This window comes from Rattus norvegicus, chromosome 13, assembly GCF_036323735.1.
Source record: "Rattus norvegicus strain BN/NHsdMcwi chromosome 13, GRCr8, whole genome shotgun sequence".
In the NCBI taxonomy this organism is placed as follows: Eukaryota; Metazoa; Chordata; class Mammalia; order Rodentia; family Muridae; genus Rattus; species Rattus norvegicus.
In genome coordinates, this window is record NC_086031.1 from 54292879 (window position 1) to 54311590 (window position 18712).

The 18712-nt window shown below is 37.0% G+C and overlaps 1 protein-coding gene across 11 annotated transcripts in view; it reads left to right on the plus strand.

The window, feature by feature from the left end:
- Kcnt2 (potassium sodium-activated channel subfamily T member 2) overlaps positions 1-18712 on the plus strand; it is a 395059-nt gene that overhangs the window by 78048 nt on the left and 298299 nt on the right. For all 11 annotated transcript variants that reach the window (XR_005492244.2, XR_010056918.1, XM_039090726.2 and 8 more), the window contains exon 2: positions 17516-17595. Coding sequence is in view for 9 of the 11 variants with exons in the window: in XM_039090726.2 (XP_038946654.1) it covers positions 17516-17595 (80 nt within the window). In the remaining 2 variants the exon portion in view is untranslated. The remainder of the gene's footprint in view (positions 1-17515; positions 17596-18712) is intronic.

Consider the following 18712-nt stretch of genomic DNA (forward strand, 5'->3'; position numbering starts at 1 on the left):
TGGCTTTTTGTCAATAGCACCTACATTGTCTTATATTTCACTGGGAAAGGGAAATCAGTGCTGTCATTTCTATTCTAGACGGGATGAAGGGAATCACACATGATTTGTTTTACTCTTAAAATGTTGTTCAGAGAAAGTTGGAGTTAAATAAAATCAGTATAAAATGTGTGTAAATACAATATGTATAAATACTTGGGTACCAAGCGTTGTAATATTGAGTAAATTGTTTCTTAAGAGTGATTCAGTTTCTCCTTCTGATTCTTTCTAGAAATTGCTATCTTATATAAAACCCCAAATTTCCTTGTTATTGTGTAAGTTTACAATGAGCACAACACTGGTGAAATATAAAAATTAGGAAACTGATAATAAGTCACGATTCCTCCATCCCTTCCTTCTTTCCTTCCTTCCTTCCTTCCTTCCTTCCTTCCTTCCTTCCTTCCTTCCTTCCTTCTTTCCTTTCTTCCCTCTTTCTCCCTTCCTCTGGTTATAATCATTTCATTGAAACCAAGGAGCACGTATAAAAGACCTGTACATTGTATACAAACTTCTATAAAGACTGTGACCAGCTACGTGGCAGCTGACAGATCAGTACTAACCATTAGATCTTGGTGAATTTTTGATAGCTAGGTAATTAGAGCCTGTTTGAAGCTAAGTAAGTTGGAAGGAAAGGGTAAAGTGGAGCAATACAAGAAATATCCTGTGTAAGCAGGAGGCATGATTCAGAAAGAGACACATGCATTCTTCCTGTGCCACCTGCATTCAAGTCCCTTGTCCCTGTCTGCACTTCATTTTCACATCTATATGCAAAATCTCATTCTAAAGACTCTGTCCTAAGGAGACCTGAATACTTCTCATCTAGTGTTTATATAAGTAAGCATAAGAAAAGAGATGTGGAATTTCCAGAGAGATTTGTCTTCTGTTTAACAGTTATACTCTTCTTAGATCCTGGCTCTGAATTTATTAGCAATTACCTGAAATTCCTAAGTCTGACCTGTCTCTCAGTTATGAGAAAAGTCATGTGAGCTCATAGAATTTCTCCAGTGTCTAGTGAAAAACACATCTTCTCATATGTATCAGGCTTGTAGCTACAACTCTATGCTAAACTGGGTCCCTAAAATAGTGTGAGAGTCATGTATGAATATATTTTGAAAATTGTCAGTTAAATTGGTAATTAAATAATTTTCATAGTCTTAATATTTGTTATTTGAGACTTTTCCTTGTATTTTCATTTAAAGTTATCTGTGGGCATAATTTGTACTCCTACATAATTATAATTTTATGTATTTAGGAAGAAACGATTAGATAAGTTAATCATTGAAGAATTAGGATTATAGAAAATGCCCTTTTCAATGGCATTTCCTTCACAAAACAAATAGGATTTTTATTGGTTATTTTATTTATTTACACTTCAAATGCTTCCCTTTCCAGTTTCCCATCCACAAGCCCCCTATCCGATCCTTCCTCCCCCTGGCCTCTATGAGGCCACCCATCCACCCTTCCACCCATCTGTGCCTCAGTGTCCTAGTGTTCCCCTATCCTGGGATATCAAGCCTCCAAAGGACCAAAGGGCTCTCCTCCCAGTGATGCCAGATAAGGCAGTCCTCTGCTACATATCCAGCTGGAGCCAGGGGTACCCCCTGTGTACTCTTTGGTTGATGGTTTAATCCCTGGGAGCATTGGGGGATCTGGTTGGCTGATAATTGTTCTTCAATGAGGATGCAAACACTTTCAGCTCCTACAGTCCTTGCCCTAACTTCCGTATCGGTGTCCCCAAGTTCAATCCAGTGTTTGGCTGTGTACATCCACATCTGTATTGGTCTGGCTCTAGCAGAGCCTCTCAGGGGACAGCTATACTGGTCTCATGTCAGTAAACACTTCTTGGCATCAGCATTAGGGTCTGGGTTTGGTGTCAGCAGATGAGATGGATCCCTAGATGGGGCAGTTTCTGGATGGCTTCAGTTTCTGCTCCACTCTTTGTCCCCGCCTTTCCTCTTGCTAGGAGGAATTCTGGATTAATATTTTTGAAGTGGGTGGGTGGCTCCATCCCTCAACTGGATATGGTCTCAACAGGTTCTCCCTCCCCTTTGTTGGGTGTTTTGGCTAAAGACGTCCCTGTTGGATCCTGGGAACCTCTTGGGCCCCTGGCATCAGAGACGTTCTAGTGGCTACCTCCAGTTCCCCCTCCCCCACGGCTATACACCTACTTTCAAATTCCTGATCCTCTGTACTTCTCCATCTCCTCCCATATCTGAACTCACACCACCTCCCCTTTCCCTCGACCTTCTCTCTCCCTTCCAGATCCCTCTCTCCCTCTACTTCTCAGAGATTATTCTCTCCCCCTACTGAGTAGTACTGTAGCATTCACACTTTGGTGTGATCTTCTTGGCTATCATATGTTCTGTGAATTGTATCGTGGGTATTCCCAGCTTCTTTCTTCTTATGTCTACTTCTCAGTGAGTACATACCATGTGTGTTCTTTTGTGACTGGGTTACCTCATTCAGGGTGATATTATGCGAATAACACACTGGTCACAGTGAAAAACGAATTTACTTCAATGTTCTGTTTAATATACTTTTGTATGAATTATATTTCTTCTTGTGCTCTGGCAAGTTTGTTCTACATTAAACTATTCAAACTAATGACAGCTTTCAAAACTGTAACTTTCTGTTTTTTTATTTAAGCATGCTGCTTCCCCATAAGTAAGCATATATCTTTCACACACTAGAAACATGGGCTCCTTTTAAAGAGCACATGCTGATCTGCCAGCAGAATAATGCTTTCCTATTAATATTCAGCTCCATGGAAGTGATTCAAGCAGCTTTTAAAGTACTCGAGACTGTAAAGATAATGGCCTCACTTTCAGAAAATTCATTTGATTATTAATATCATTCATTTTACATCACTCACTTTTGTGAGTTTTTGTAACCCAGTATGTGTGAATAATTCACACACATTTCAGGTACTTCTGTCCAGCGTTGTAGTGTATGATCACCTTCTGTCTTTTCTTGCTCACATTCATGCTGTCAACAGCTGTCAAAAATGCTACATTCTTTTCTATTCTAATGAAGATAGCTTACTGTCTCAAATGCCCTTTTGCTTTTACAGTAAAGATTTTGAGGCAGGAACTGGAGAGTGAACACACCAAACATGAACTAAAAGGGCAAGATACAGGCTAGAATTTGTGTTGGCAATATCTGAGGAGCGGAACAGAGCATAGCAGATTAAACAAACAGTAGCACGCAGCAGGTCATGAGGTCATGATATGGAAGATTTGCAGACATTCTCTTGATTTGCTTAAGGACAGTTACAATGTTTATTGTCATGCAATTTTGTCATCTTTTAAACATCCTGACAGTATACTTCCACAAACAAACATAACCACATGCATAACTAGGCAGTAAGATCTCTTGGTATACTGTTATTGAAAAATGCATTGTTTACCCATGATTATATATAAAATTTGGGCATGTACCACAGCCAGTTAAAATGCTCACATGTAATCACATGTAATCATCTTGTAGTCACCAATGGCATAATAAAACAAATATTTCACTTAACTCTGTAAAGTATTATATGGATTTAATATGAACAAAATTGTTTTGTGTTGTGTCATGTCTGTCAGGACCCTTTACAGCACTGACATTAGATGATGCAGAGGAACATTTTGCCCCACTTGTAGCATTTATTTAAGTATTATTTAAGTATTCAAAGGTATAAAATCGAATGCTAATGAAAACACACTTGTTTGCTAAGTCTCGATTTTACTTTCCTGCTAGTACTGTTCTTTCCTCCTTATTGCCTTCTATTTTCTTTCCTTTCTACCCTTTTCTCTTTTTCTTCTCCTCCTCCTCATCCAGTTTGTCTCACACTAACTCTGATCTCCTTGGTTACAGGGACCTTCCTTGTTTCTGCCTCTTTAGTACTTGAGACTGTAGGGAAGAGGACTTGCTAATGTGAATTAAGGATATTTTTTTCTTTGGAGCTCTACTGTTTTCTTCACTGTAGTTTTCTTTTCCCCTTTAGTCTTACTCCATGTACCTTAGTGGCCACCTCCATCCAGTCCTTGCTCATGCACAACTGGAGATCACAGATGTAATCAACACTATTATGTTGCCTTAAAAATATCACTGTATACATTGTTAAAAAACTTATCTTCGGCGATGTGTATATGTGGTAGACAGAACTCCATCAATTCTTGTTTAAAATAAAATTACAACTTTAAGAAGACTCATTATGTATAAAAATTTAATAAAATATTGAGTCTGAAGTGAATTTTATTTTAAATATTTTAGATAATGTATAATAAATCTATCTTTAAATATAGTATATGGCCTTACCTAATTGTTGAATAAATATTTATAGAGTATATGTTTTAAGACATACTTTAGTAAAAATTATCCAAGATACAATAACTCTGAATGTATCAGTAAAGAAACTAATTTATTTTTAATTCATTGGTTGAGTTGTTGAGAGTACTGAAGGAAATGGTTCTTTGGAAATTTTAAATAAGGCCCAATATTACATAATCTGCAAAGATGAGGTATATGAAAATTATGAAATATTAAGATGTTGAAAATTATGAATGTCACATTTAACATTGTAAATATAAATATGACTATGACTGAAGTAACTTTTACATAGCAAAATTCACTATATACACCAAAAAACCAACTTGTTTGAAGAATTATTAATAAGTGTGTCTGGCCCTGTGTTGGATTCTAAAGGCATAAGCAAAATGAACAATTTCGACAGTTCTTGCCCTTATAATTTTAGACACAAATCCACCCATATTGGCAGCTTTGGAGGGACACAGCAAGAAGCTTGCCCTCAAATCAACTCCTGATGAGGATCAAAGTTGAATGTTAGTAGTGTTGCATTCCATCTGCTAGCCTCCTTTCTATTTCAGTCTAATTTTGCTCAATCTGTTTGTAAACCTATACTAGGTTGCCTCTACTATGTTCAAGAAAAGTATAAACTTTCATTAATCAAATGACCAAATATCTAATTGTGTGTGTGTGTGTGTGTGTGTGTGTGTGTGTGTGTAGATAACCATATGTATCATATATACATATTTTTCCTATAATTTTTCTGTGCTCTACTGATCATGGTATAAATTCTTAAGGTCCACTTGAAGGATGTGGATCATATAAAAGGCTCTCCTAATATATTGCAATACTAGAAGAGAACATGGAATGCTGAATATATATAAACCTGTGCCATTTAAGTAAGCTGTTGATGAGGAAGCTTCCAGTGACAAAGACAGATGAGAGCTGATGGGAGCAAGAAGGATTTGAAGGAAAGTAGATGGAATCCTTGCTGATTCAAGAGATGTCTTTTTTTTTTTTCTCAATGTTGGGCGAATTATTTTTATACGGAATCTATATAATAATTCTGTAGTTGAAAACAAAGTTGTATGCTAGAATATTTGTTTATGAATATCAGCAAATCTTAACCGTGCAGTCTCCCATTTAAATAAAAAAACAATGTGTTCTCTGTTTTGGAGGAAGGCTATTTAGGAATTTCTGTTTCTCTGCATAGATGATGCCAGATGGCAGTGTCCACAGACTGTCAGCCTTGCATGCTGACAGTTGTCAACTTTGGACGCTCACAGGGTGCTAGATGGAAGTACTACAGAATAACTTTTTATTTCCATCTATATTGTGAATATACACTGTATTCTAGGCACCCACCATAGACTTGTAAGCAGACTGTTTAGTATTTCTTTAACAGAGTTTGTTGTTTAATGAGACCTTAAAAGCTATGCAATGATGAATTTTGCTGTCCCTCAAACCAATTCTTAATGCCAAAAGGGAACTGAGGGTAGGAAAGACTGAGTGTTGAAAATTTGAAGATAAATCAGGGTATCCTCCACAGGGTAAAATACGGTGGATAGATTTTTTTTCTTTACAATACTTTTTTCCATGTCATTGGTATCCCTCATAGTACAGATACAATCTAGTAATTTTTTTTCAGTAAAATTTAATCTAAGATTATGTTTTACAGTAAAGGACATTGTACATCTCAGTGGTTTCTATGATGTGTATGCAGCCCTTTGCTATGAATTTTGTAGATTGATTACTTGGGTAAAGCTTCAGTTGGGTTCAATATTTCCACTTTTTCACTTAAAGTTTAGCCTTTTCTATGTCTTCTGTTGAAAATAAATCTTTGTTTGAAGGCAAGTTTAAACATCTTTATGTCTCTGTTGCTGCTCTTGGTGAACCTTGTCAAAATAATTGATTTTGCTATTTGTTTGTCTGGGAAATGATGCTTACTACTCAAAGGACCTTTGAGGATAATGTTGACATGTACTCAAGTTAAAGAAGAGTTGCCTGGATGATTTTTTTTTGAAGCATATGGATGTATTTGATATCAGCTTACATAAGAAGAAACTTTCAGAAATCAAAACGAGGAATCTAGTTACGTTTGGATGTGTTGGCTTGAAAATGTCCACTAGAGAGCCAAGCAGAAAAATTGAGTAGGCAGTTGAATAAAAATGGGAGGAGGGACTGGGCTGAAAATAAAACTGTACAATCCGGGGTATATCTGGGGAATACGTTCTGAGTTTAACTATAAATGGAAACTTATTTTTAGTAATAGAAGAGAAAGGATCAGCCCAGGATTCTCAAGAGCAACCCAGAGGGTTTGAAAATCCCATAAAAATGGGAACATTTTCAAGTCAAGTAATGAATGTGGTCTGAAGAGAAAGACATGATCTTTTGTGTCTATTGCTACTAAGACAAACAGGGAGAGGGTGCATCTCAGCCTTCTCGGCAGAAAGTACAGTTAAATGGTAACCTTGATCACAGTGACTTCAGTAGAGATAGATGAGTCATAAGAAATACTAATTTATGAGGAAATATCCACGGTAGGCACACGACTAACAGATGCCAGGGACTGAATTGTGCTTCGCATTCCAATCCACATGCTGAAACGCCAACTTCTTGCACCTCAAAATGTGACCATATAAATGTGACTATATTCAGATACAGTCCTTGAAAAGGTGATCAAATTCAAACAAGGTTATAATCCAGTATTATGAGAAGAAGAAATTAGAACAAGTGGAAGAGGCCAGGGTACCATCACTGTGGTTTTGCTTGCTTCCTTGCTGTGACTATGGACAGGGAATTCAGCACTGCTATTTCAAAATGGCCATGGTCTTCCACAGCTGGAGAAAATAGCTCCACTGTAGCATTTGTTTCTCTGAAGTAATCCTGCCTTGGCCTGCTCTGTTCTATTTATTTCTGTCTTAAAAAGTGTTCCATAAGAAGGCATGATTCAGTCTGTGTGTGTGCACATGTGTGTGTATGTGTCGGTGTGTATGTGTGTATAAGTGTGTGTCGGTGTGTGTATGTTTCTGTAGTGTTTATTCAATGTATTCAGCTGTTTTAGTTGTTGCCTTTTAGAGGCTGTGACAAAAGCATAAGGTCTGTTTCATAAAACAGATTTATTTATATGATCTTTAATTGGATATTTTATTTATTTACATTTCAAATGTTATTCCCCTTCCCCTCTCCACAAACCCTCTTCCCCTCCCCCTCCCCTTGCTTCAATGAGGGTGCTCCCCCCCACACCCACCCATTCCCACCTCACTTCCCTGGCATTCTGCTATTCTGGGGCATGGAGTCTTCACAGGAACAAGGGCATCTTTTCCCATTGATGCCAGATAAGGTCATCCTCTGCTATATAATATGCAGCTGGAGCATGGATCCCTTCATGTGTACTCTTAGGTTGGTGGTTTAGTCCCTGGGAGCTCTGGAAGATCTGATTGGTTGAAATTGTTGTTTTTCCTATGGAGTTGTAAACCCCTTCAGCTCTTTCAGTCCTTTTCCTAATTCCTCCACTGGGGTCTCTGTGTTCACTTCCATGGTTGGCTACAAGCGAGCATCCACATCTGTATTTGTCAGGTTCCGGCAAAACCTCTCAGGAAATAACTGTATTAGGCTCTTGTCAGCAAGCACTTCTTGGCGTTTGCAATAGAGTCTGAGTTTGGTGTCTGTTTATGGGATGGATCACTATGTGGGGCAATCTCTGGATGGTGTTTCCTTCTGTCTCTGCTCCATTCTTTGTCCCTGTAGCTTGAAATATTCTCTTTTGGGGCTTGATCAACCACAACCAGTGGTTTGCTTTTTTGCAAAAGCTGCTTCAGTGTGGCCATGGCCACATCATAACCAAAGAATACAGATCTCTAGCACCTTTGTCTCTGAATTTATTATTTTTTCTTTTCTCCCTTCCTTCCTTTGTTTTCCGTTTTGTTTTGTTTTGTTCTGTTCTGTTCTGTTCTGTTCCATTCCATTTCGTTCCATTGTGTTTTTGTCTGTCTTGGTGTTAATCAGTTGCATTTCCTTGACTGTATACACGATGCATTGTAAGTCTTCCTTGTTGAATTCTCTAGAAGCAAATCTGATACAGAGTATGAGTTATAGGTTATCCTACAACGGTGTGACCAGACAGCATTGTCATTTGCAGCTGAGATGAGTCTGGAGTACCCAGGAACCAGAGATGTTCTCAATAATTTATATACATCTGTATATAAATATTATCTGAAAAATTCTACAAATACCCTTGGAAGTATGGTAATGATTCTTATAATCTGTTTAAATATGCTTTGCAATTGTAAAATGTGAGAGCACAAACCCTCACTAGTAGACCTCCAGGGAGCACTGAGCACTTACTAATGGAGGTGAATTCCAAGTTAGTTGGGAGTTTCCTGACAGTACTTGGAACTGACTCAGTCTTCTGCAAGAGCTATGTGTGTTTTTGTTTGTTTATTTGTTTTTGAACATTTTAATTTTGTATTGGGTATTTTTAATTTACATTTCCCTTTCCCTCACCCAACCACCCACCCCTTCCTGCCTCCCTGCCCTGACATTCTCCTATAATGGGGGGGGGTGTCCAGCCTCAGTAGTAACAAGGGCTTCTCCACCCTTTGGTGCCCAACAAAGTCATCCTCTGCTACATATGAAGCTGGAGCCATAGGTCTGTCCATGTGTTCTCTTGGGATGCTGCTTTAGTCCCTGGGAGCTCTGGTTGGTTGATAGTGTTGTTCTTATGGGGTTTCAAACCCCTTAAGCTCCTTCAATCCTTTCTCTCACTTCTCCAATGGGGACACCGTTCTCATATACCCAAAAGATGCTCCAACATATGACAAGGACACATGCTTTACTATTTCCATAGCAGCATAATTTATAAATAACCAGAAGATGGAAAGAGCCCAGATGCCCTTCACCACAGTAATGGATACACAAAATGTGGTACATTTACACAATGGAGTACTACTCAGCTATTAAAAATAATGCCTTCATGAAATTCATAGGCAAATGGATGGAACTAGAAAATATCATCATCCTGGGTGAGGTAACCCAATCCCAAAATTTATACATGGTATGCACTCACCAATAAGGGGATATTAGTCCCAAAGCTCGGAATACCCAAGATACAATTCACAGACCCCATGATGCTCAAGAAGAAGGACGGCGAAAGTGCAGATGCTTCAGTCCTACTTAAAAGGGGGAACAAAAATATTCATAGGAGGAGCTATGGAGGCAAAGTTTGGAGCAGAGACTAAAGGAAAGGCCATTCAGAGCCTGCCCGACCCAGGGATCCAGCCCATATACTATAGCCATCAAACTGAGACAATAATGCTGATGGCAAGAAGTGCATGATGACAGGAGCCTGATATAGCTGACTTCTGATAGACTCTGCCAGAAAATGACAAATACAGAGGAGGATGCTTGGAGCCGTGTGTTCTTAACCCTTAAGCCATTACTCTAGTATCCCCCTTTCCTTTTTGAATCTGTATTTTGTAAATCGGAAAATATCCTGTTTGTGTCTTTTTCTATCATCCAAAACTGTTGAACCCTTACTGTTTGGTTTACACCCAAATTCCTGTGGGTGTTGAAGATTTCATTTATTAGCTTATATAAAGGTTTTGTTTTATGAAGTACTCTGCAGTGCTATCTTAGCCTTTATTTTTTTTTTAAGTATTAGAAATTTTTATTTGTAAAAAAATGGGTAGAGTGAAAAAAAAGTCTAAACGTGTACTAAGGTTGAGACATCATCACAGGTTAAACCAAACAAAATAAACAAGCATCCAACAGAACAAGATATCGGAAGACATGAGAGCGAAGCATCAACAAATCCTCCCATGGACCTAGCAACTTCCAGTGAACTCCAGGGTTAGAGTTCAGATCTATTGGAGAAGTTGGGGAGCTGTGTGTCAGTGGAGGGATATTTTAAAAGAAAAGGAGATGCTTCGGGTAGGCAGCGAGAGAGACAACTCTTGGGAAAAACAGAACAAGGGTTTCTTTTATGCAGGACAAAAAAGAATGCCAGATGCATCCATATCTAGGCCTGTGCAGAGAGTGGAATATAAGCAACAGACTGAAAGGCATCAGGAAGAAAGAAAAGTCAACTTAGAGAATTGTATTAGGAAATGATTTGGTAACTAACGCCTTCATTTTCTGAAATACAATACTGAGAAAACATTCCAAAGAAAGGACTCCATGGAGCAAGTATCTGACCTCATCTATAAGCTAACTGTGTGAGGCATCACACAGTTACCTAACTTCCAGCTTTTGAAAAGCTACAACTCCTATGTGGCCAGGTCACACAGAGAAGTCCTACAGCTACAGAAGCCTGAGACGGTTAGGGCTCCAGTACTGTACCACACGGTATAATATAATCACAAGCCCCTATGGACTTGTGTGCAGTCATTGGACCAGTGTTTTTCTTTCTCATAGAAAGGAGGTTGGTGACCCACCCCAGGGACTGTTCAAAGAAGCAAATGCATTTCTTTGCCTTAAAACTTAGTTCCTGCAATAACTTCCTCAGATTCCCTCGCAGATGTCATTGCTATGCTGTTTTTTTTCTTTCTTACTTTAAAAAAATACAGCTTAACAGATGTGCATGTTTCCTGGGATAATTTATTTGCTTTTAAATGCTTTTGAACTTTATTGACCTGGATAGAAGCTGATGTTCTCTGTTAAACTTGCCTTCTTCCTTCAACATCATGCTACAAAATGCTTCTTTTTTTTTTCTCACATGTAGCCACAAGCATTCATCTCTATTCTAACTTTGCATTGTATGATAGTGTTACCACTTCCCCATTTCAATGTCTGGCTATTTAAGTCTATTTGTCTTATTCTTATCAATCAGTGCCTGTTAGAACATCATGTTCCCATATCGAAGTACTGTGTTGAGGTTTCCCTCTGTCACTTTACTGGGATTCAAATGGTTAGGCTGTAAAAATTAGTAGGCACCAGGTTGCTTGCAAGAATGATTTCACTAACACATTCTTCATTGACAAGTTTTAAGACCTCTTTTGTTGGTGTGTGTGTGTGTGTTGTGTGTGTGTGTGTGTGTGTGTGTGTGTGCATGTGTGTGTCTGTTTGTGAAATGAAGTACCAAGAGAAAAATGTCACACTTATATTAATATTCTACAAAGGTGGTAAATGAGTAGAGCTTTGTAAATGTAAAGCGTTTGAAAAGTGGCAGACCAAGAGCCAAAATGGTCTTGAACTCTCTTTAGTCACCTAAAGACCATTCATTTTCTACCTCCGTGCCTGTCTGGCATAACGCCTTTCAACGATCAGGTAAAATTTTTGGAATTGCTTATCAAACAGATCACAAACATCCCCCTACCCGGAGACTAGTAATATAATCCAGTAACATCTAAAACTTCCAGCAGAATTTTCCTGATTTCCTAGAACGTGCCTATCTGCAGTCTTGACCGATACATTCGTTGAATGCAGTGATTTATCATTGGGTGATAGCTTTAATTATGTGCCTCATTTATCTCACTTAACTGCTTTCACAGTGGAACAGTCATTCAGGCAACTTGAGTCTGTGTTCACAGGACATAGTTCATTCCCATTCGGATAAGGGTAAGCTATCTTCCTCCCTTGGAGATGAGAGCTGTGTTTGGTGTCAAAGGTTATTTACCTCAGGCCCTTATGGATAGATTCTTTGTTACTTCATTATAATAGTCTTGCTTGCATTTCTTCCTAAATTTCCCACTCATTTAGTTACTTCGCTGGGAAGTAACATTTTATATTTTTACTTGTGCTTGATATTTTAAATTATTTGTTACAATTATTTACATACTATCTTAACTCCTAGCTATTTTTCTCTTTCTGAACAGAAGTCTATTTAGAAAATGTTTAAAGTAGAAGAAACCCTTATCATGAATGTACCAGATAAAAAATGGATTCACAATAAAATGGAATTTTAGAGCAACAAAAGTCTAACCAGCCACAAAACAGAAATATCACCACTGACACTTCGAAACACATTTTAGAAGATGTTCTCCATCAAAAGCATTGAGTCCTCCCCTGTGACCACTAGGCAAGAAGACGGGATGAAATCCTGGCATCCCTGCCTTCTTTTTTTTTTTTTAACTGTCTACTTTTGTGTAGTTTGTTCATGTCGTGTTACGCTTTAAATCCACACTTTAATTAAACAATTTTCTTTACTTTTGAGATTATAAACATGATAACATCATTTCTACCTTCCCTTTCCTAATACAACTTGCTCAGTCTGCATACCATTTCTTGTCTGCATGTTTGCAGGGCCAACCATTTCGTATTGGACAAGCAATGGTGTGTTCTTCTCTGATGAAGACTATTTCTCCTGTTCCCAAGCTTCCTTCGTTTCCTGTAGTTGTTTGTGTAGGGTTGATGTCTTGAGAACTTCTCACGTTCACTTTAGCACGCATATCATTGCTGTCTTTGTTTAGCCTGTGCTTAGTCAGATATGTCGGTAAGACTTTGTGGTTCTGTGGCTTCCGACACAATGTTTGCTCTCTTCCCTTCGCTGAAGTCAGAGATTGAATCATTGGACTAAACCTTTGCTCTTGAGTTGTCTGGAGTTGTAGCCCCTCCTGCTTCTACAAGCACAAGCTGTCGATGAAGATGACACTGTGGAACAGAAATAGACATCTGAAAACCCTGATTTCCCAAATGATGTGGCACTCTTTGGGATACCTACCAGAGCCAGAACCAGTACAGTTTTCAAGGGGACTATTCCTAGACCACAACTGATTAATTATATATGCTTTGTGACCCTTGATCTAATTCTTCTTGTATTTAAAACCTAAAGCTCTTTTTCAGACCAAAGTTTATTTGGGGCCATTGGACCTCAAGTCCCTCCAGCAAGTGTAAACACATTGAAAAAGCTTCTCTTTACTTTTCACCATTACCAATCTCCTTAATTGACATAATGGTTGCAGGTGGCCAGTTATAGTTCGAGAAATGGAATTTATTTATTTATCTATTTATTTATCTATCCATCTATTTATATTTATTTACATATTTATTTTTATTGTATTGTATAAATATATTTTAAACCCCAAATCTGGATTTTCCTATGAATATTACACAGAAAATACAGAACAAAATTTTGCTGTAAATTTCCAATACTGAGAGGAGGAACAGCACACTGAAAAATGTGTGTTGTTCACATCCTTGTTATTTACCTGCAAGAGACCCACACCTTGTTGCAGCTGCTCCGTATCTTGAGAGGATGTCACACTGTTGTTCTGGGACAAGATCAAATTGATTACTGATATTCCAGGGAAATCTGTATTGCAATTTGAGTTAGAAATTATGTGAGCTTCCATTCTTTTATCTCTTTATACTTTTGATCATGCCAGTAGAGGAGGCATGATGTCTTAAGATTTTAAGATTTACAAAATATATCTTAGGACCTACTTCTCAATTCTCCACCTTTTGTTTGCCATGTTAGAGCAAGTCAAATTGGAGTTGTAAAAATGTCAATATTTTGATTAAAATGGAGAAGTTCACAGGGTAAGTCCATCAAATGAAGTCTGCAAACAGTGACATGTCAAACAGAAGTATCGTGTGATTGGTTTGTGATGTTTTTGCTATGGAAACTACACATTTAAGGACCTGCAAGTAATGCAAGAAATCTCAGCGCTTTTAAGTGTTGCCTACCAGGCACGTATGGCTCTTGGTGGAGCTCTTGGTCTTTCATCAAACCATGTATATATTAGAAGACATTTACTGACTGAGAAGAAACTCAGAATTTCTTCCTTTAATACAACACCTTAAAAGTATTGGAATCCACATAAATCGATTTGACTGAATGTACTTTAGCACAAAGCAAAAGCAGTAGATATTTAGTAGAAACTGTACCATGAATCTAAACTTTTATCTTTTCCTTTGATAGCAGTATGTGTTAAGATGTTTTCTTATGATTCAGCAAGGTGAAAACAACATTAGCCACTCCTGGAAGAAAATGACTAACATTCGACAACACTCCACAGTGCACTGGGTACAATGTTTTAGATACAGACTTTAAGATGCAAATGAATTATGGGGTAGAACTTCAATCCTTCCCTTAACCTTTATCTGAGCATCTTCTCCCAGCATCCTTTGTTGTTTTGGGTTTATCTCTTCTTATAAAAGACACTCATCATACTGGATTAAGGGTCTTTTCTAGTCAATAATCATTTTAGGTTAATTTGACCAACTACTTCTGCAGCAATTCTATTCCCAGATAAGCCCACCTTTAAAGTATTGGGAGCAGGGTGATCAATGTATCTTTTTTGGCAGAGGCAGGGCAATTTAATTCTGAAACATGTTTATAGAAAGAATAGAGGTAAATATAGACTACTGAAGTCAATTTGTAAAGGTGACATTTTCATAACATAAACTGAATTCAGTGTTTTCTGTGATGAGCAGAGAGAGAATATTGTGGTACATCAAGATATTGCACATTTGCTTCTCCTCAGATAGAGACCAGGTGTGGTGTTATAATAGTTCAACAACAAAACAACCGACATCAATGAAAAGTTCTTAGAATAGGTTGCTGCCCTGGGAGCTATGGACATCATCATGACACCTACAGATTAACTTTGTACACAAAATCCATTTTAAGTAAGTTGATTTTTTGGTAAAAACCCAAATAATAAACATAAACATGATTGTCCTTTACTGCAATTATATCTATTCAAATAAAACAATACATATCATCAATTAACCTAAAATGTTCCAATAGAAGGCCAACTAATAAAAATTGTCATGTGTTAGGACAAATATAGAAAAAAAAACCTAGTCTACATTTATTTTTTGATATGGACATGTAATAAAAAAGACATTTTGAGAAATGATGTGTTCTTATTTGCCCTTGTGCATTATTTAAAACATGATTTTCTGAGGAAATTAAATTCAGATAAGCAAGTTAGAGGGAAGGTCAAAAGAGAGATAGGCTCACAGAGGAAGGAAGAAGGGAGGGCGAGAAAGAGGGAGGGAAGAGGAGTGAGTGGAAGGCAAACAGTCAGAAGAGGAAAGGGGAAGGAGCGAAGGCAACTTTATACCAGGAAAAGGAATTACTTTATCGTATTTTTAATTAGCAGAATTCATGAAATGAATATTGTAATGGTCATCTCTGAATTTTACTTTATCCCAGAGTCTTTAAAACTGTAAATTTCTGGGGAAATTCCAAAGGTTTATCCTAACTCCACTACTTTCCTTTTGACCCTGCAGTAGTTGTCATGTGATTAACAACGAAAACATTATTATGTTTTTGTGTATTTCTTTTTTCTTCTCTTTTCACTTTGTTCCTTCTTCTTACACTCCCCCCTCTTCTTTTGTTTGTTTTCGTCTTCTTCCACTTTCTTTCCTCTTCCTCTCCTGCCAGCCTCACTTATTCTATAAAGGAAAAAGGAACAAATCTCTTACCTCACCCTCTAATTGTCTTATGTTTTTCCCTGTATCTAAGCCAACGAATCCAAAGTATTACCTTCATTTTTTTTCAGGGTCATCAACCTTAAAACCCATTCATATAAATTTATATTTCAATAGTGGACATGTTTTACAGTATAATATTAGCCCAGGAAGATCAATAGATTAATTAAGAGGTTTGTTCCACTTAATTTCATAACTTGATAAAAAAAATTAGGAAGTCACACAATGAACAACTCACTCCCATGTCAAACAGTCAGTACTAAGAAAAGGACTGAGTTGATGGCAAGCTGTCATTTCATCTTTGGAACATTTACATATGTTAAGGAACTCTGCATTACACAATGATATCCATTTCTGGTTTAGTCATTCTGATTCCTAACTTTCCTCTAGAATTGGCTCTGTTCAGACGTGTGTCTGGTAATAGTTTGTCTTATTTAAAAGATGTTTATTTAAATGATTTTGGCTGCCTTGTTCTTTAAGGGTGATCATTTTTGTGGCTCTTTAACCCTCAATAGAGGTTAAAGCTCTGTGTGTCTCATAATGTTTTTCAGGTGACATGCTTTCCATACTCCAGATTACTTTGTTTACTTGATCTCATTTTATTAAAAAAAATGTTCGTCAGCTCATACTCATTTTAGGCTCCAGCTACTATTTGAAGAATGGATGGACCTCCTTATAAATTTGATAATTCTAGGAAGTAAATCACAATGGCCTTTCCTAAATTACTTGCATAATAGCCATGTGTCCTCTCAAATTTTGTTTTGTATCCATAACAAATTTTAACTCTTTAAGCTCAGTATCAGTGTTACAGTTCCTTTGTTTCAATTGAGCTGACTTTTCATTTGATCAAGGAAGGAAACAGAGCCAGTGAAGGACTTTGAATACATAAATTGGGCTTTGGGCCTGCTTGCCTTGAATGAGCATTTGTGAGAGTGTAATTCTGTCCTGAAGTGACCATGCACATGGGCCTACAGAAACCATGAGCTTCCAAAGGCATTACAATTATGATCCATTTTGGAGACATATCAAGTAAATATAAACTGGATTTTTGATCCCATACCTCCTTTCATGTGTAAAGTGAAGAAAAGGATAGTGATAAATACTTAAAAAACTGTTCACAGAAATAATTTCAGATAAGAGAGAAAAATTAAGGAATATTTAGTTTTTCAATTATATAAAGTTTTCTTTATTATGAACACAATTCTTTTATTGAGCAGAGTTTTGGTTTTTTTCTTAAGTACTTCTGAGTCCTAAACGTACAGAATAGAGAGCTTGTGGAATCGTCCAGCAGCGCAGTATTCTTTGTAACACATAGCATACTCTGTCACTTTTTTTCTCCCTGATCGTTTCCCCCACATATATCTTTTATAACCAAGCAACAAAATGAGCTGGTAAATATATTAAGATCATGAGACTACATATTCAAATGGTTATTATGTTAGGATAATCTTGAGAAAATTTTTATAGTGTAAGCATCGAAATTCTGACTTAACTGTTTTTTGAAATCTAAACATATGAGTGTGTGTGAAACTGAGACAAGTGTTAACTCTTGACAAGTCACTCTGTATAGCATGATATTTGAACTATCTTTAGGATTAGGAAGCAGGGGCTTTTTTTCTGAAATAACACTAGTGTATTTTAATCAACTCTCCTTTTATACTAAATAATTCACTCCAAACATAGGATGCATTAACTCAAATATTTTTACTTTTATTTAGCTGAAGAACTGCAAAGCCACTTTCTATTTTCTTTGATAAAATAATGACACATTTAACTTACATAAATTTGGTTTATTTTTCTGTTTTTTTAGGGTTCAAGTCGAATTCTACATGAATGAAAACACATTTAAAGAGAGATTAAAGTTGTTTTTCATAAAAAACCAGCGATCAAGTAAGTTACTCCTATCACTGTTTTGTTCTTTGCATAGAAATCTCCCTCAAAATTCCAGCTGTGTAATATTTCACAAAACCATAGTCTGCATAACAGAATACAATGGGGGGAATATTTAGTGGGTATTAAATGTAAAACAGAACAGAACAAAACAAAAAACCAGTACTTTACATGTCTCTTTCATATTTTAAGTCTAAATCTCATAAGAACAATTAGAGGCTCATGTATCCTCTAAGTTCTGAAAAATATTAAACAAAGTAGTTTCAGGAAAGCACAAGTTTAATTTCTGTACTCAGGACGATGAGGCAGAAGGAACAGAAGGTAGAGGTCATGTAACCTTAAACATGGCATAATGAATAGAGAAGAGGCTCAGAAATCTTAGGTCTCCATGTATAGCTGTTGGCAGTTATTGTATGTGGGGCCTAGGGAAGTCATTTTGTTCAATGGTGTAGTCACTGGATAACGCTTGTGTTCCAGTAAATAACCCTTGACCCATACTCAGGTTTGTAACCCCAGTTAATCTCAGTTGTTTTGGAAACGAAAAAGGGTGTGAAAATAGGAGGGGACTTTGTTGAAAAGCAGAAGTGGTTAGTCATGAGTGGGAGAAGGAATGAGAGGATAATCAAGGTGAAAATGATGACAATACATTATATGCTTTCATAAAACATTTTAAAAAACATCTGGTGCTATTAACAAAGAGAATTTGAGGGTAGCTTAAAAAAAACAGAGGAACTAACAAGCAACCTGGATTATAGAGTAAAGAATTGTCTCAAAAACTTCCCCTAAATGATAACAGTGTCAACAATAACACTGGCAATTAAATTGAAGGTTTTAAATGTGAGGGTTGTGAAAACCATCATTGTTTTTCCATGTTTCCTAGTCAGTCCTGATGATAATAAATATTAAGTAGAGGTTGAAATATAAGGATAGGTGTTGCTTTTTCTAAAAAGACTTTATATTAGCAAGTATAGGGTGAATGTCAAGCTTAACAGCCTGAAGATTCTTATTAAGAAATTGGGAACCACTGACAACACAGAAAATACCATTGGGACCACAGCTGAATCCTGATGAGTTTGAAGTATGTGTGATACTTGCTACTTTATATAATCTTATATGG